Here is a 17,014-nt window from a genome sequence, read left to right as displayed (position 1 = left end):
ACCAGGAATCTCAGCTGTTCATCCTGCAGCAGCTTTGCCCCAGGGTGGCTGGCGGCTGTGTGATTCTGAACATCCCACAGCCCTAGGGCATCTGCTGACTATGAACATCTCTAATTTTCAGGGTATCAGGCAAAGTTCTCACTAATATTTCCAAGTTGCAAAAGAGACCTTCGATATTCAGGATACAGTTAGCGGTTTGCTTGGAATGGAAGGCACTGGGAACCGGAGTGCTGTTTCTCTGACCTCCCCAAGACCCTGGGAGGCAGGAGTCCTGAGCGAGGGGTGCTCTCCTGGGTACAGCCGGGGCTCTGACAGAGAGGGCTTCCTCAGAGCTGGCCCTGCCTCCGGGTCTAATTCCAGGAGAACAAAGGCTGGTGGAAATCAAAATAAAGGACAGGAGGATGGTTGAAACTGGGGTGGGAGGACATCTCAGGGCTCCACGGGAAAGAGGCAGCAAGGGACTTGGGGAGCTGAGCTCCCTTGAGACCCCTCTGACGGCCCTGGGTCTCCCTGGTCCAGGGGGACCAGACTGGGATGGGGCAGACAATTCTACAGCAAGTGATGGTTCTCTCCACCCAAATCATGTCTTCCTCCTACTGCTTGAAATCCTACACTTAGGACACAGGGCCTGAGATGTCACCAACTAGAGGCAGCCTCTTAGGATTATGAGTCAACTCAATCAGGTGGTGTCCTGTGATCACCACCCTGAGCGAGTGGGAGTTGGGTTGAGGAGAGACATGTGAAGGGCAGAGGGACACAGGAATGAGGGTTTTGACAGCCAGAAGCAACATGAGGACTCTGGGGGCCATGGCAGCAGGGGGCAGGTACAGTGAATGTTGACTGAACACCTACTATGTGCCAGATGTGACTCTAACTCTGGGGATAAGCCTGGGAAATAAATGCTGCCCCCTCATTTACTTTAAGGCATTGGTTTGTGCCAGATCTTGTTCCCTTCTCTTGTTCTTAGAGATCAGATGGAACAGCATCTCTCGCTTTTGAAATCTTCTTCCTGGCCAATGACCCTGAGTGACAGTGCTGGGGAGTGGCCTACAGGTGCCTCTACATTTGGCCAAAGCCCCCACCCTGGCTGAGGGGGTCTATGCTGTGCCCTCAGGACTGCCTCCCCCTTAAGGGGCCCCTGCTTCCCTTTCCATCCTCAGCCAGCAGGGCCTCGTCCAGGATGGGTGAGCTCACTGAGGGAAGTACACGGAGGACCTTGGATCACACAAAGTGCTAATTGCTGTGGCTTCTCAGGGCTGCTGGCGGAGAGAGCCAAGGCTCAGGACAGAAACGTCGCTTGCTAAGGAAGACCGCCAGCCCCTGGGAGGCTTAGAGGAGCAGGATGAAGACTCTGCCCCCTTGGCCTAGGCCTCCTTTCTCAGCAGTTCTCAGCCCCTGAGTTGATGAGCTGTGCTCTGTGGAGGGGTATGTTCATGTGGTCTGCAACTACTAACATTTACTGAGTTCTTACTTTGTCCTAGGCTTTGTACTAAATACACACATGAACTTATCTAGTATTTAATCCTCCCAACAAGCCTAGGAGGTAGGTGCTATTATTATTACTCCAATTTCACAGGTGAGGAAACTGAGGCACAGAGCTCAGACTTGCAAACGGTCAGACTTGCTAGAGAGAAAGTGGCAGATCCAGGGTTCCAGCCAGGTCATCTGGCTCCCAGTCCATGAGATTATCCACTGTGCTCTACAGCTTCTGGAGTTTGAAATGATTTTTTAAAAATAGCACACACACACACACACACACAAAAATCAGAATGGACACTAAGCTATCCCTAGAATGACAGCACTTTTGTACTTCACACCCCAACAAGCGACCAGTAACAGGTGAGACAGAAGTGGTGTCACAACCAGTGCTGTGGGCATTTGGCTAAACTCTGGTTCTGCCCATCTACCAATTTGTAGCCACCGGTGTCACCCACTACGCAAGACAAAACTCTTTACTAACATCTGGTTCCTGGCACAGAGCTAGTCCACGCCTCTCAGACCCCCTTAGAGGGACATGTGGCCAAATGGCTAGCTCCTGCCAAAGACGTGGGAGCCGGAGGGATGCGACCTGCCCAGGCTCCGGGAGGCCGTGCCTTCCCCACCTGCTCCTGCCCTCTCCACCAGTGGGTGCTTGGGGCTCGGAGGCCTGGGGGTGGCAGAGCCACAAACAGAGCCTGGGCCCCTAGGGATGCACCCACCAGCTAGGAACACCCACCTTAGTCTCTTGAACAAAAAATAAACTTCTATGGTACTTGAGCCACCGTAATTTTGGAGTCTGCTAACTCCTACAGCCTCGCCTCCTCTCGAATGCATCATTTCCTGTGCTTATCGTCACAGCCTGACCTCCGCTGTGTTCAAGAACGACAGACGTTCATGAGGGACTTATGGAAACTTCTGATTTCCCAGTGTCCCCGCGTTCCAACAGCCAGGGTCCCCTCCTCCCCCATCTGCGGTGGTCCCACCGGCCCAGGAGGGAAGTCACAGGGGGGCCCATGCATGCATTACGTTACCACATCTGTTTCCTTCCAGAGAGGTCCCATTCCTCTTGGGGCTGCAGCCGGGGGGCCTCAGCCCGGGTGCCGAGGGGCCTCCGGAGGACAGGGGGCTGGTGCGGGGGCCGCCGGCGGCCGGGCCGCCCCCGAGGGGGCCATCTCCGGAGTTCTGCCTCTTGCAGTACAGCGCGGAGGCGGGGGGCACGGAGCCCCGGTGGCTGAAGGCGGGGCCGGAGGGGTCCAGGCTGTAGCGGCTCATGCCCGCAGCGGTCGCCAGGCGGCACTCTGCGGTGGCGAAGGTCTTGGCTAAGCGGAAAGCAGGGAGAGAGGCGGCGATCAGAGAGCGGTTCCAGGGAGCCTGGCCTCGGTCTTGGCGAACCATCCCCAGCAGCCGGGCCGCCGCCTGTGAGCACAGGAGATGAGGAATGGGCCCCTCGGCATAATCCCAGGTAGCTCACCGCCCAGCAGAAGCGCCCGCCTCACAAAACAAAGCATATTATCCTCGGGATGGGGAGGTGTGTCCTCGGGGAAAGTAATGATCTTGGTGATTGATGACTTGGAAATAAGATTCAAACAAGTCTTCCCTACCGCTACCCCCCATGGCTCGGCCCCTCTGGCGGTGTCCCGGGGCATGTCTGAATCCCCCTGCGCTCTCTTCTCTGGCCCGCCATCACCGCCCCTCACCTGGCAATGCTGGGAAACCCGACCCCTCAAACGCTGCGGGTGGGAATGTAAAATGGTGTAGCCTCTTTGGAAAACAGTCTGGCTCTTCCGCAAATGGTTAAAATAGAACTATCATATGACCCCGCAAATGCACTCCTAGATACATACCAAGAGAAATATTCACACAAAAATCTGTGCATGAATGTTTACAGAAAAGTATTCATATTAGCCAAAACAGACCAAATGGCTATCAACTGATGACTGATTAAACAAAATGTGGTATATCCACACAACAGGATATTACTCAGGCATACAGAGAAACGAAGGACTGATATAGCTACAGTGGATGAGTCCTAAAACATTATGCTACATGAAAGCCAGCCACAAAAGACCGCATATTAGTGGTGCCACTTCTACGAAATGTCCAGGATAGGCACATTTATAGAGACAAAAAGCGGATTAGTGGCCGCCTTGGGCATGGAGGTTGAGGGGATTGAGGATGCTAGCTAAAGGTATGTGGTTTTTGAAGTACTGAAAATGTCCTACAATTGGGGTGGCGGCTGCATACATCTGCAAATATACTAAGCACCATTGAGTTGAACACTTTAAATAGGTGAAGTGTATGATATATGAATTACATCTCAATAAAGCTGTTTTTAAAGTCATTGCAGAAGTCCAGTGCCAGGTGTGAACACGTTCTTGAGAGTGTTGTACAATCAAGTCCGACAAACACTTTGGCTGCTAGGACATGAGTGAGCCAAGCAGCCTAAGGGCATGTGCGCCCTGTGTCTCACCCTTTGTGGCTAATGGAGGGCTGCAAGGTGTCTTCAGAAACCTAGAACTCGGCACCTTCGCCTTGATGGACTATATTGCATCTCTTCCCTCTGGGTCAGAAGACATCAGTAGGAAGATTCTAAAAGGGACCAGGCTACAGAGCTATGTATGAGGCTGCTTCATGAATGGAGTGAGAAGGAGAAATACTAAACATTTATTGAGCACCTACGCTGAGCCAGCATCATTTTAAGCCAGTGAGTGGTAAAACTGTCATTATATTCTCTTTACAAGCGAGTGCTCATCGTCTGGGACACTAGTCCTTTCTGTGTCCCCAGGGGCAGATGCCCTGATGTACCTGTGGAAGCAGCTCCCAGTGCTTGGCATCCAGAAGGCACTCAATACATATCTGTTGAGTAGGCATTTGGGCCAGTTTAGCAGGATATGTATTAAAATTCAGACGATAAAGGATTAAATATAAATTCTTCATGTAAATGAATGATAAGTAATGAAAAAGAAATTGAACTGAAATATTCTGTTTATTCAATATTTTAAATCCGAATTAAATATGTCTATGGAATTCTGATAGTCTAAGGTAAAGAATGGCGTAATTCACCAATCTGCACTATAGTTGGAAAACACAGATGCAGATGGAAAATTGTTCTCCCAGGACAATGTGTGGAAATGGGCAACAAGGGGACAGAATGTGATTGGTTTAGAAACCGTGGATGAGATCAAAGGGCCATGATCCACATGAATTCGTTAGACAGTCAAACCGACACGAGAGCATCAGGCACTAGCCCTCTCCCCAGCAAAGGCTGAGCCAGTGGTTCGGGAGTCAGCTGGTGGACAACCACGGAGACACACCAAGCCCCAGCCATGGCTCTGGGAGTGAACATCAAGGTCAGGAGCACACACCAGGGTGCCCTTCAGAACTGATGAGGTGCATCTGCTCAAACCCAATGAAAACAGCCTTCCTCACCTTTATTAACAGGGGCGCTGATGCTTACATGGTACCTGACTGATACAATGAAGGCCATCATCCAACCACGGGACTGCAAAGGGCCTTCACAGAACACCCAGCCCAGCACGTCCCTAAGTGTTACATGTGTCCCTCTGGTGGGACAGGGGATGAGTTTAGGTGGGACTTTGGTGTATTAGTTTCCTAAGGCTGCAGAAATTACCAGTGACTTGGTGGTTTAAAACAACAGAAATGTATTCTCTCACAGTTCTGGAGGCTAGAAGCCTAAAATCAAGGTGTCAGCAGGGCCAGGCTCTCTCCAAAAGCTTCAGGGGAGGGTCCTTCCTTCTCTCTTCTAGCTATTCAAAACCTTTACACTGTTCAAGCCATGAAGGCATCCCCCATAGAGGTAGATGAATTACAGGTATGCAGGACTTCTAGTAGCTTAAAAATTTAATAAAGTGAGACATATGGATCGTTTGTTACCTAAAACTACTTTTTAAAGCTGGGGAAAAGAGGCACCAAATCTATACTTGGAGAGAGAACTACACTTTTCAGGCGGTTTTGTGGCTGACTGGTGAGTGAACACCAGATGGGGCCAGCAGACCTGGGATCGTCCAGCCCGAGCGCCCAGCCACTGCACACAGACACGGGCAGACGGCGTTCATGGTCCTGGTCTCTGGGTTCTTAGAAAGTCCCTTCTCATCTGAAATGAGCTGTCTTGTTACCCTGGCACTTCTCATTAAACAAGAGGAGACCACCAGCTCAGCAAAGCAGGGCCAACAAAAGGTGTTTTATGCACTTCCCTTCTATCACCCCCTCCTCTGTCTTAGAGACTAAGGATCCTGCATGTAAGTCATTAAATCTTTCCTCCAGATAAAGGAATAATCAGCTTTTGTCTGATCCAGGAGCCTGCCTACATGGACAAGCAAATGCACAATGCACGTTCAAAGAAGCCTGCCACCTTTTCAGGGTTTAGTGTTGGAACCCTGGGTTTAGGGTCCATTGCTAATCTGTGGACCACGGTTTCCCCCAGCCACTGTCTATGAAGCCTGCCCATGAGTGAGACTACTGAACACTCTAGAAGAGTTCAAACCCACTCAAACCTCAAGCGATACCTGCTTGCTTCTGAACCTGACGCGCGTCTAAGCCTCTCTGTCGGGGGAGCAAACTCCAGGGTCAGGAGTGCGCGGACCCCCCTCTCCCCCTCCCCCACAGAGGCCTCTGCAGAGGCTTCCAGGACGCCTGGTGCAGCCCATTCCTGCTGTCCTGATGGAGACTCAGGCGTGGCACCCAGAGAGCCTCCAAAGAAGAGCAGGAAGAGGTAGATGGACAAGAAGAAGAAACCAAGAGCCAGAGAGAGAGAGAGTCCCAAAGCGGCAGGAGCAGCACAGGGAGGGAAAAGGGGTCCCCACGTATAAAACCACAGACACTCCTGACCGAATGTCAGTTCAGCTGGCGTTGACCCTTGTCACTTAGAACCCAAGACCTAACGTCTCCCAGTTAAGTAAACTTGGACTTGAAAACATTAAACTGGCACTTTACTTGGATTCTCTAACCAAATGAAGCCCTGAAGAGCAAAATACCTCCATCTGCAAAATTATTCCTCAATAATACCTATTCATGCAACAATTACCACCAATTCCAGAGCTTTAGACACTATTTTCTCCCAGTTCTCTTCCTCTCTCTTTCTCCCTCTCTCTCTCTCGTTCTCTCTCTCTCTCTCTCTCTCTCTCTCTCTCTCTCTCTCTCTCTCTCCACACACACACACACACACTCACTCACCCTCCTCTCCCCACCTTATCTCCCCACATGGGTCATAACCTCCATTTACAGGAGCAGCTGCACAGGCTGCACCCTTTCTTTATTTTTAAAATATATTTTATTGATTTTTTACAGAGAGGAAGGGAGAGAGACAGAGAGTTAGAAACATCGATGAGAGAGAAACATCAATCAGCTGCCTCCTGCACACCTCCTACTGGGGATGTGCCGGCAACCAAGGTACATGCCCTTGACCGGAATCGAACCTGGGACCTTTCAGTCCGCAGGCCGATGCTCTAGCCACTGAGCCAAACAGGTTAGGGCAAGCTGCACCTTTTCTACCATCGTCACTGCCGCCTTCCCCAGGCTGAGTGGGTGCCTTCTTGGGATCAGTTGCCAGCAGGTCTGCCCAGCCCAGCAGACCACACAGCCCTGCCCAGGCTGGCAAGAAGGTCAACCCCCCCCCCCCCCCGCGCCCGGGGCAGTGTCCAGAAGGCTCCATGTGTGAACAGCTGGGTCGGGCTGCTTGAGAGAGGGCCGCACCACAGACCTCTAGCCCGCAGACCCAGATTAGAAAAGCAAGTACTACAGCCAGCCTGATAACACTGCCACTCCAGCAGCTGGGAGTAACTTCCCCAGCTTCTCCTGGTGCCACCACCTGAGGAGCATGGCAGGAAGCTCTGAAATGCACAGAAAGAGACCTGTGAGGAGAGAGGCAGAAAGAGGAAGGGGCAGGAGGGAGAGGCCCCAGGGAACAGCAGCCAGTCCCCGGCACAGCTGCGCCTCCCTGCTCCGATCAGGGACACGGGCATTGTCTCCTACCTTGGGTGACGCTGCCACCAGACAGCCACACACGCTCCTCTGGGTGCCCCCGGTGCCCACACCTGCTCCTGCTGCCGTGGGAGGCAGAGAGGCCTCCCTCCCAGGGCTTCCTGTGGCAGAGACAGCAGCTTCCCTCCAGCCCCTGGCCGCTCTCACCGAGGCTCTGCTGGAGGTTTGCAGATTTCCTTCTCTCGGGCAGTCCCGCCCCTTGTTCTGGCTCAGATAAGCTGTGGTGTTTTCCCTGAGGGCCCTCGGTGGCCTCTTGTCCCAGCCTTCCCGGTTCAAAGGGCACCAGGCCACACCACCTATGAGGCTCAGCGTTTCATTTGCTTCGATTACATTTCCCCTTCACTTGGTCTCTGGCCAGTATGGATTTTCTCTTTACGCTTGTCTCTCGGTTCAGCTCCCTCAGCCCTCAGCCCTCAGCATGAACCTATGACTCCCCTCTGGTCCATTTGCGTACGTTTATATCCTTTCTCCCCTAATGAGATGCACAGAAGCCAACCATAATTTTAATGCCTGACACCTAAACTTCTTTACTCCTCCTCAATGGTTCTGGTTACTCTACCCAATATTTCTGGTTTGCCTGAGACTTTGTTCTAAGCCTATGGGTTGAATTCCTCCTGTGGAAATTTTGCCCAAAGGCAATTTCGCCCAAAGTTAGCTGTTTGGAATCGTGAATGGCCTTTCATTCTCAGGAGGAGGGCAGGTTTTGTAATCACCCCTCCGCTTGCAGCTTTGCCAAGCCTCTGCCCCAAGGCCCATGGGAACTTCCCAGAGGAGGGGGGGTGGTGGAAGGGGGGGACTTCCACAGTCACTGTTTCCTTAACAGTCCCCACACTTTGGGGACTTTCATAGAACTCTGAGGAAATTAAAAATGATTCTTAATCAGAGAAATGTTGAGTCCTGGAATAGAGAGAGGACGCCTTGTAAGTTTCAGTTCTAAATGGACACCCTGGCTTTTAGGAGGGCTCCCAGCACTTCCCAGTGCTCCTCATGCTCGGGGAGCAAGCTGCCACGTCTCGGGGTGCTCTGTGGAGAGGTCTCTACTGCACGTGGGGAATGGAATCCTGCCCACTGGCCCGTGCAGGAGCTGGGAAGCAGATCCTTCCGTAGCTGGGCTTTGAGGTCCTTGCAACCGTGTGGGAGACCTAAGGCCAGAGGACTCAGGCTGCGCCTCAACTCCTGACTCACGGACACTGTGAGATAATAAATGCTAATTTAAACCACCAAGTTTTGGGGTAATTTGTCACACAGCAAAGGATAACTAATACAGATGGGGAAAGGGAACTTGTTTCTTCCCCTTCACTCTGCATATCCCAAATGGAAGCTGTAATCATTAATTCAGTAGCAGCCAGGCTGTATCTGCTCTGGAGTAGCTGTCCAATGCTCTGCCAGGAAAGTTATGGGATTGCTTTCAGCAAAGGGTTTACGGCTTAGGGATGAGACCCAGAAACTGCCCACTGAGAGGAGAGAGTGTGTGAGTTTATCTCAGACGCTTATGGGGTTACTAAGTTACTTTAGCTCCTCTTGGCATGCTTTGCCATTTTTACCCTCGTTCTGATCCCCCGCCAGCAGATACTGGTGTGGATAAGCGAAGCGGCAGATACTACCTTAAGGCCCACCACAGGGCCACAGGGTATTGGTCCAGGGGAACAGCCCAAAGGGATGGATAGAGTCTCCAATTATAGCTACTGTGAGCCCTAAGGGTTTGGGGATGGCTATATCTCATATACTCGGTCCTTGTTCCCATCTGTCTTGCGTTCTGATGTATGAGTCAGAGAACTTGGTCCCCATCTTCTTGGATCTCCTTCGAGGCCTGGCCCATCCCCTACATCTCTTCCATCACAGGCAGGAGACTCTTTGGACAGAGGCCTCTGCAGCTGACCCAGGAGTCCCCAGCCTTGTCTGGCCAGTTAGGGACTGAGGGGTGGGGGTGTCACATAGGCACAGTAGCCTCACAAAGAAGCAGATTTCTAGTAGATTTTTATTTGAAGAGAGAACATGGGGCAGGGGCAGGGGTGTGTTTCAGAGAATTTCCGAGACCAGCCCTGTAGGAAGAAAGAGTCCATATGGCCTCTTTCTATGGGCTCCAGTTTTCCTCCACAGCCCCTCATAGAAGGAGCTCTCCAAACAGCCAAGAGCCTCATGGGCATTTGCTGTCACCACCATTCTACTCCTCTGGTCTTGGGTATTGGCATCTTTAACCACAAAATGATTTCTCTTGTGATCCTAATTTTTTTAGTTGCATTTTAATATAAATATTTTATATTAAAATATTATGAAATTGGTCAACATGATTCAATATCATGCCCTTTGTCCCATATTTGACCTACAGTGGGAGGGTTCATCAACTTAATTGGAATATTCATTCATTCATTTAACCAATAATCATTGAATACATATCTTGTGCTTCCTCAGTATCTATAGGACTCAAAGGAGATCCTAAGCCTTCTCATGTAAAGGGATCCAATAAATCAGCGAACATTGTAAAAAATCTATTTTAAATTCTACAAAAGCCAGGGTTTTCTCTACAGGTTATATTTTTCCCTTTGACTCAATGTTTTAAAACATGTACTGATATTAGAATGTAATGAATATAACATCATTGAAAAAATAATTAATAGCTTTTCCTAAAGGAATCCTATTGGCACACAGGCAGAACTCAGATTAGGAACCCCGCATTGGCAAATGCTCTCTACTCCGTGCTCAGAAGGTACATGAGGCCTTAGAATCTGCTACAGAAAGAACTTGTGGACACACTTCTCTTAAGCTTCCCATCAAAACTCTCTGTGAGGGTTCTTCAGACCTGAGCTTGACACTGATACTTTGCTCTCCTTCCAAATGACCCCCTTGGCTTGAGACCCAGACAGCTCACCTCGTTCCCACGGCCCGTGGCTGTGACGGGATGAACACAGCTCTGCAATGTTCCCAGCAGCAGCCTGCACCAAGGGACCGCAGCTGCGGCCAAATCTGGAGACACACTCTTTCCTTCATTTCCTTTTTCCCATCTCTCATTTTATACATCATATAAAATGTCAGATCAAACTGTGCCTCCTGCCTGGGGGAGCAGGCCCCATCGTGTGGGTTTTGCAGAGCAAGTCCTCCTGTGTCTGGAGCTCTGCCTGCCCCTGGATGTCACCCAGCAAGGACATAGCTGGAGCGCAAGGACGAGGATGAAACACTGCTGGGCCGAGTTAGAGAACCCAGGAGAACAGAGGATCGGTGTACTTGGAATGCAGTTTCCACCTGTGAGATTTTGCTGAATGGGGGTTGGGGTTGTTTTGTTCTTTTAATTCTTTGCTAGAAGAAGTGACACAGGTGTACCTACCACAGGCCACTTGTGAACACGTGTTTTGTGCATCAGGCTTCTCCGCTGGGAAATAGGACACACACCCCACCTAGCACGTGTTCGGGCCCTACAGACAGACCAGCTGGGGAGGAAGAGCAAAGGGCCAGGGAGGAGAAGACCTGAGTTCAGGGTCCTCCCCACTTCTGCCTTTCTGTGTGGCCTCGGCTCTATGGCTTTAGGGCATCACAAGTAGGGGGAGCCCGATACAGTAAATGTTCGCCGGCTCATTCAATGGATGCTTCTGTATCAAGGAACTCATGCTTTGATAAACTCTATTTCCTCTTTGGAATAAACAGTCTTTTGTAAACATAGATGTTCTCCGTAGAGCTATGATATTAAGCAGATTTGTAGTTCAACATGGAAGCAGATTTGATTTCTAAATGCTGGGAGCATAAGTTCTACCATAAGGAAACACACTGGGAGTGTCTGCTACTCCAATAATTTTCTAGCTCAAACACCACAGCCAAGGAACAAAAACATCAAGCCTCAAAAATAAATGTCCTTCCTTATCTCCCACCCCTACCACCTGCATATCAAAAGAGCGTCTCAACAAAAACTAAACAATTTGTTCCCATCATGTCACACCTTCAAAAGGCAGGAAACCAATCTCTACATTAGATCTTGCAGAAGAGTTCAGCTACCACATCTGTGGTTTCCAGATCACCCCTGCTCCTGGCGAGGAGACAATTTGGTCTGTTGTGTTGCACACAATTTAAGTCAGTAAATATTTACCGCAGACTCGTTATGTCTCAGGCTCTGCTGGGGACTGTTCCTCTCCCCAAGTCCCTCTAGCAGGGAGATGAGATCTGGACCCAGATTCCGGAAAGACTGGCAGAAACAAGTGCCACTGTGGCTGTGTACACAGGGCTTGGGGAACGGAGACCCTGCTGCAGGTGGTTGCCAGCCCACACTGAGAAATTTGCTTGTTGTCATTCTTTCCTTTCTTTCACCCTCCTCCCCAGCCCTGCAAACATCCTCTTTTCCATCTGGACTTGCACACGTGCCATCCCCCTGACCTCTCTGGGCCCTCATGACCCTATCTTCCTTTCTAGCCCATGGTTACCTCCATGGGACACTGGATTAGCTTTAGTGGCAACACTTTTACAGGGGAGGCATTGTCGTAGCAGAGGAAAACTTATTTTACTGAAAACATGAAATAAATTTTCCTATGTAAGCAGGACTCGGTCAGCCCACCCTTGTCGTTCAAGGTGTGGTCCCCAACCAGCAGCAGCACCAAGAGCACCTGGGCACTCACTGGAAATGCAGACTGTCAGGCTCCCTCCAGCCCCCTTGAGCCAGATTCAGCTTTTTAACAACATTTTCAGATGGTTCCTGAGTACATTAAAGTTTCAGAAGCACTGGCTAAAGCTTGTTTATAATTGAGATTTTTTTTCAATATTCAAAGGTAAGGGAAACTTTTCCCCTTAATCATTTCATGATGTCTAACAGAACCACAAATGCTATCAAGTTCATGTTTTTGTCTCCGTTCTCCTGAAGTACCCAGAGAGCTGCTCTATTTTCTAAAACACAAACCACGGATGGCCATCAGTTAACAGAACTGGAGAAAAATGACTAAGTCTCTGGTCTCAAGCCAAGAACTACCTTCCAGACTGAATTCAGGCAGCTGAGTAGGTCTGAAGCCTGGTTTTCCTTGGACACAGGAGAAAGATCATTTGGTGAAAGAGTTTATATTTCAAAGGTAGGTCTGAGGAAGGAATTTGGAAGAAGTCCTTTCTCTGGTCTAACGGGAGCCCTCTCTCTTAGTTTCCTTACCTTCACCTTGAAAGGCCCCCTCGCTGGGGCTTCTGGGGCACCCTGACCTCCTGCTGTCCAGTGCTATCCTCTGACACTTCCAGAGGTGACTCTCAACCTGGAAGGGACCAGAAAGAACATCTTGCCAGAGTTCCCCCTTCTGGCCCTACGTGGACACCTACACGTGTCACCAATAATGGGGACATCACTACCACCCAAGCAGCCTTGGGTGGCTTTGACTTTGAGAGGGTCCTTACAATGTCAACTCCACTTAACTTCTAAGGGAACTATCTTCTGAGAGTTCCACCTGGTTGTTCAGCTGCCAAGCTCTCCACCTAGAAGAGTGTTCCTTCAATTTCTGCTTCCCAAACTTTGCTGTGTCTTTGAAACACCTGACACCTGTGGTTAAAGAGTGTGGGAGGCTGCTGAGCTTTTGCCTTTCTCAGGTGGTGACATTGCTTCTGACCAGAGTTTGAGCGGCAAGACCTCAGGCTAACTTAAATCCACCTTCAGGACCACAGAGAACAAACCCACATGGCCTGCTGTTTTTTATACTGGACCAGAAAACCATGTCTTCCCCAAATCATCCATTTTCAGCCACAAACATTGTAGTTCCTTTGATAGGTCCTATGTGCCATGGCTTTGCATTTTCTTATGGTCTTATTAGCTGTCTTCTGGAAATGCTCTCATGAATGTTGACACACCCTCTAACTATGTGGCAGCAAGCCTGCAACACTCCAGCTTTGGCGGAACAACCTCAGGGCAAAGCAGGATCTGCTTCAAATGAGCTCAAGACTGCACAATCTTGTTTAGGAATGTGGTCACATGGACAGAGAGGGAGCCTAAGCTCACCAAAGACCTCCATTCCTCCCCCTTGTAAACACCCTTGCCTTTCTTGACACAATGGTGGGAAAACAGGTGATAAACTAATTCCTCATGTAAAGTAATAATAATTTGATGTGTTACCCTTTAAGGGAATTTTGACAAGGTAAGCCTAAAGAGGCAATGTCATAATCTAAAGACAAACTCCTAAATGGTGTCATTCTAGGCCCCATGGCAGATGGGTGGGAAAGACGTGTGACACGGGGGCTGCTTAGAGCATACTGTGCCATAGCTGCCTCCTCCCACTCTCCCTGAGGTCCCTGGACACATGAAACACATGGCACTCTGTTCTGCAACACTTGGCATGAGGAACAATGTCCATGAAATCGGTTGATTTAGAACAATTCAGTTTTTCAACGCATCCATGGGCTAGGGAAGGGCTCATGAAAACAATTGCAGTCCAAAGCCAAGCCAACTAGGAATGAAACCAGCATTCAGGTAGAAATGCCCGCCCCAGTCAAAGGAAGCAGTGAGGCAGCTACACTACTCCAGGGGAAAGTATGGTGAGCTTGGAAGGGGAGAGAATGAGGTGAAAACCAAGGCAAGAGTTTTCTCAATGATCACTTAAAGGCAGCTGAAGGGGGGCTCCTGGGACAAGATGTTAAAATAAAACTATTTTAGTTTTCATTTTGGCTGAGGCTGCAAGACAATAGACACCCCATACCAGAGTGAAGGGTTCCAATCTTGCAGAAAGAGATGGTGGGAAGCCAGTTCTGCACCTATAGATGACAGCCCACGTCTAATCTACAAAATAAATTGTAGGGATTGCAAAGCAGGTTGAATAGAAGATGAATTATGGAGAGAACTGTCCAGTGGGCTCCCAGGAGTTTCAATGTGGCCATGTGAAGAGCTTGCTTTCTGCCTCTGGAACTTGCGAGACACAATGGGTCCCTGTTTGGTTCCCATGAGAAATCTAAAAGTCTAGCTGCTCTGATGGTAGAGCAAAGGAGAGGTGCCTGCAGAGACCTGCCTGCACGCCCACAGTTGGTTTGAGTAGAGAATGTGTGTTTCTCAGGGGCTGGATGGAGCCATCAGAAGAGAGGTCTGAAGTAAGACCTTATATCCTTTCCACAGGACTGTCTCGGGGCACACAGGGGCCTCAACAGAGAGCAGTTAGAGATTTACTCACAGGTACCTGAGGCTATGGAAGGAGCTGTAAGTAAGCAGCCAGAGAGGAGTTACATTTGTCCATGTGAGAGATGGTGGAATCACCGAAAGACCCTTGTAAAAGCCCACAGGATGAAGGATCAGCTTTAAACACCTGCCAAAATCAGGGAGCATGATGCCAACTCACAGCAAGATTAGCCAAGTAAAAGCTCTCCTATTCTTGCCTCTCCTTCAAAATCATGAGCTAGATATGAGAGAGGGGCAAAAACACAAGGCTGGGCAGAGGGCGCAGGGAAGCCAACCAAACCCTCCTTTACTGCTGTAGGCAACTGGCAAGGCAGGCCTCCGCTGGGAATGGGGAGTAGTTATATCTTTGAGTGAAATTTAAAGTTTGATGATCACACTGACCTGGACATATTAATTATTGGCTAGAGAATGTTTTGTTACCTGAAAGGAGCCAGAAGAGTCACAAGATTTGTCCTAAATGTATTCATGGACAGGAAAGAAATGGTCCCACAGGATACATTTAAAGGACAATGGGAGACATGGATTATGTGGCTTTATCATTATGTCCCATGGGTCATTGGTTGTTCAATGAAACAATGATTCAAGAGTTTGAGAAGTGAAATTAGACAATTCTGCTCTTCTCATTGCAAGATTCACTAGAAGATATATTAGCTTTAGAATGTTTCAGAGTGAACTAAGTTTTACAGGAGAGCCAGATCCATACTGTCAGAACCAGAAGGAACAGTAGACATGAGCAACTCCAAGCCCTCATTTGGGAAACTGAGGCCCAGCCCTAGCGGGTTTGGCTCAGTGGGTAGAGCTTCGGCCTTCGGACTGAAGGGTCCCAGATTCGATGGGTTGCTCCCCAGTAGGGGGCATGTAGGAGGCAGCCAATCAGTGATCTCTCTCATCATTGATGTTTCTCTCTCTCCCTCTCCCTTCCTCTTTAAAGGCAATAAAAATATATTTAAAAAATAAAAGAAACTGAGGCCCAGAGACATCACGAAAAACAGGAAATATACAGCATCTGCTCACAAAAGCCAAATTTAATTAGTTACCTTTCTTTGTAAAGGCAGAATTTCCCTGCTTTCAGAGAGATTAAAGTAAAACTGTAGACAATGTTTTGACAGTATTTAAAAAAAAATCTATGCTAAGACTTTGTTGACCCCAAATAGCCAAAGAAATATTGATAATGAAGAACAAAGTTGGAGGTATCACACTACCTGGTATCAAAGTATACTTCAAGGCTATAGTAATCAAAACAGCATGGTACTGGCGTTAAAACAGACACAAAGATCAATGGAACAGAATAGAGAGCCCAGAAATAAACCTATGCCTATTTGGTCAATTAATCTATGACAAAGAAGGCAAGAATATACAATGGGGTAAAGACAGTTTCTTCAATAAATGGTATTGGAAAAACTAGACAGATAGATGCAAAAAAATTGAAACTAGACCACTTTCATATACCAGCTACAAAAATAAACTCACAGTAAATTAAAAATTTAAATGTGAGACCTGAAATCATAAAACTCCTAGAAGAAAACACAGGCAGTAAACTCTTTGACATCACTCTTAGCAATATTTTTTTGTTATGTCTCCTTGGGCAAAGGAAACAAAAGAAAAATAAACAAATGGGATTACACCAAACTAAAAGTTTTTGCACATCAAAGGAAACCATCAACAAAATGAAAAGACAATGTACTGAATGGGAGAATATATTTGCCAATGATAAATCCAATAAGGGGTAAATATCCAAAATATATAAGGAACTCATACAACTTAAGCCCCCCTCCTATCCCCCCCCCCAATAATCCAATTAAAAATGGGCAGATGACCTGCATAGACATTTCTCCAAACTGAACATACAGCTGGCCAACATACATACGAAAAGATGCTCAACATCACTAATCATCAGAAAGATGTGAATTAAAACCACAATAAGATATTACCTCCCACTTGTCAGAAGGGCTAAATCAACAAACAACAAGTGCTGGCGAGGATGTGGAGTGCACTGCTGGTGGGAATGCAGATTGGAGCAGCCACCAAATCTGGAAAAACAGTATGCATGTTTCTCCAAAAATTGAAAGTAGAACTACCATATGACCCAGCTATCCACTTCTGGGTATATATCTGAATACATCTAAAACACTGATTTGAAAAGATACATGCACCCCTATGTTCATAGCAGCATGATTTACAGTAGCCAAGATATGAAAACAACCTAAATGTACATCAATAGATGAATGAAGATGTGGTACATATATACTGATACAATGGAATATTACTCAGCCATAAAAAAAGAAATGAAATCTTACCATTTGCAACAACATGGACAAACCTAGAGGATATTATGCTAAGTAAAGTAAGTCAGACAGAGAAAGACAAATGCCATATGATTTCACTTATATGTGGGACCTAAAAAAGAAAATAAATGAACAGACA

The 17,014-nt window shown here is 48.3% G+C and overlaps 1 protein-coding gene across 2 annotated transcripts in view; it reads right to left on the bottom strand.

Moving 5' to 3' along the window:
• The window catches only part of SCML4 (Scm polycomb group protein like 4), an 88,857-nt gene that overhangs the window by 14,618 nt on the left and 57,225 nt on the right, over positions 1-17,014 (bottom strand). Inside the window, exons 1-2 of one of the 2 annotated variants that reach the window (XM_036317276.1) lie at positions 7,471-8,165; positions 2,511-2,798 (exon numbers count right to left, since the gene is read on the bottom strand). In XM_036317276.1, the coding sequence (XP_036173169.1) occupies positions 2,511-2,751 (241 nt within the window). In that variant the 5' untranslated portion in view covers positions 2,752-2,798; positions 7,471-8,165. Of the gene's footprint in view, positions 1-2,510; positions 2,799-7,470; positions 8,166-17,014 lie in introns of those variants that run through there. The other variant, XM_036317277.1, reaches the window with a different exon arrangement.

This window comes from Myotis myotis, unplaced genomic scaffold (assembly GCF_014108235.1).
Source record: "Myotis myotis isolate mMyoMyo1 unplaced genomic scaffold, mMyoMyo1.p scaffold_m19_p_7, whole genome shotgun sequence".
In the NCBI taxonomy this organism is placed as follows: domain Eukaryota; kingdom Metazoa; phylum Chordata; class Mammalia; order Chiroptera; family Vespertilionidae; genus Myotis; species Myotis myotis.
Note: the sequence above shows the minus strand (reverse complement) of the source record. Positions and strands in the feature narration are given on the sequence as shown.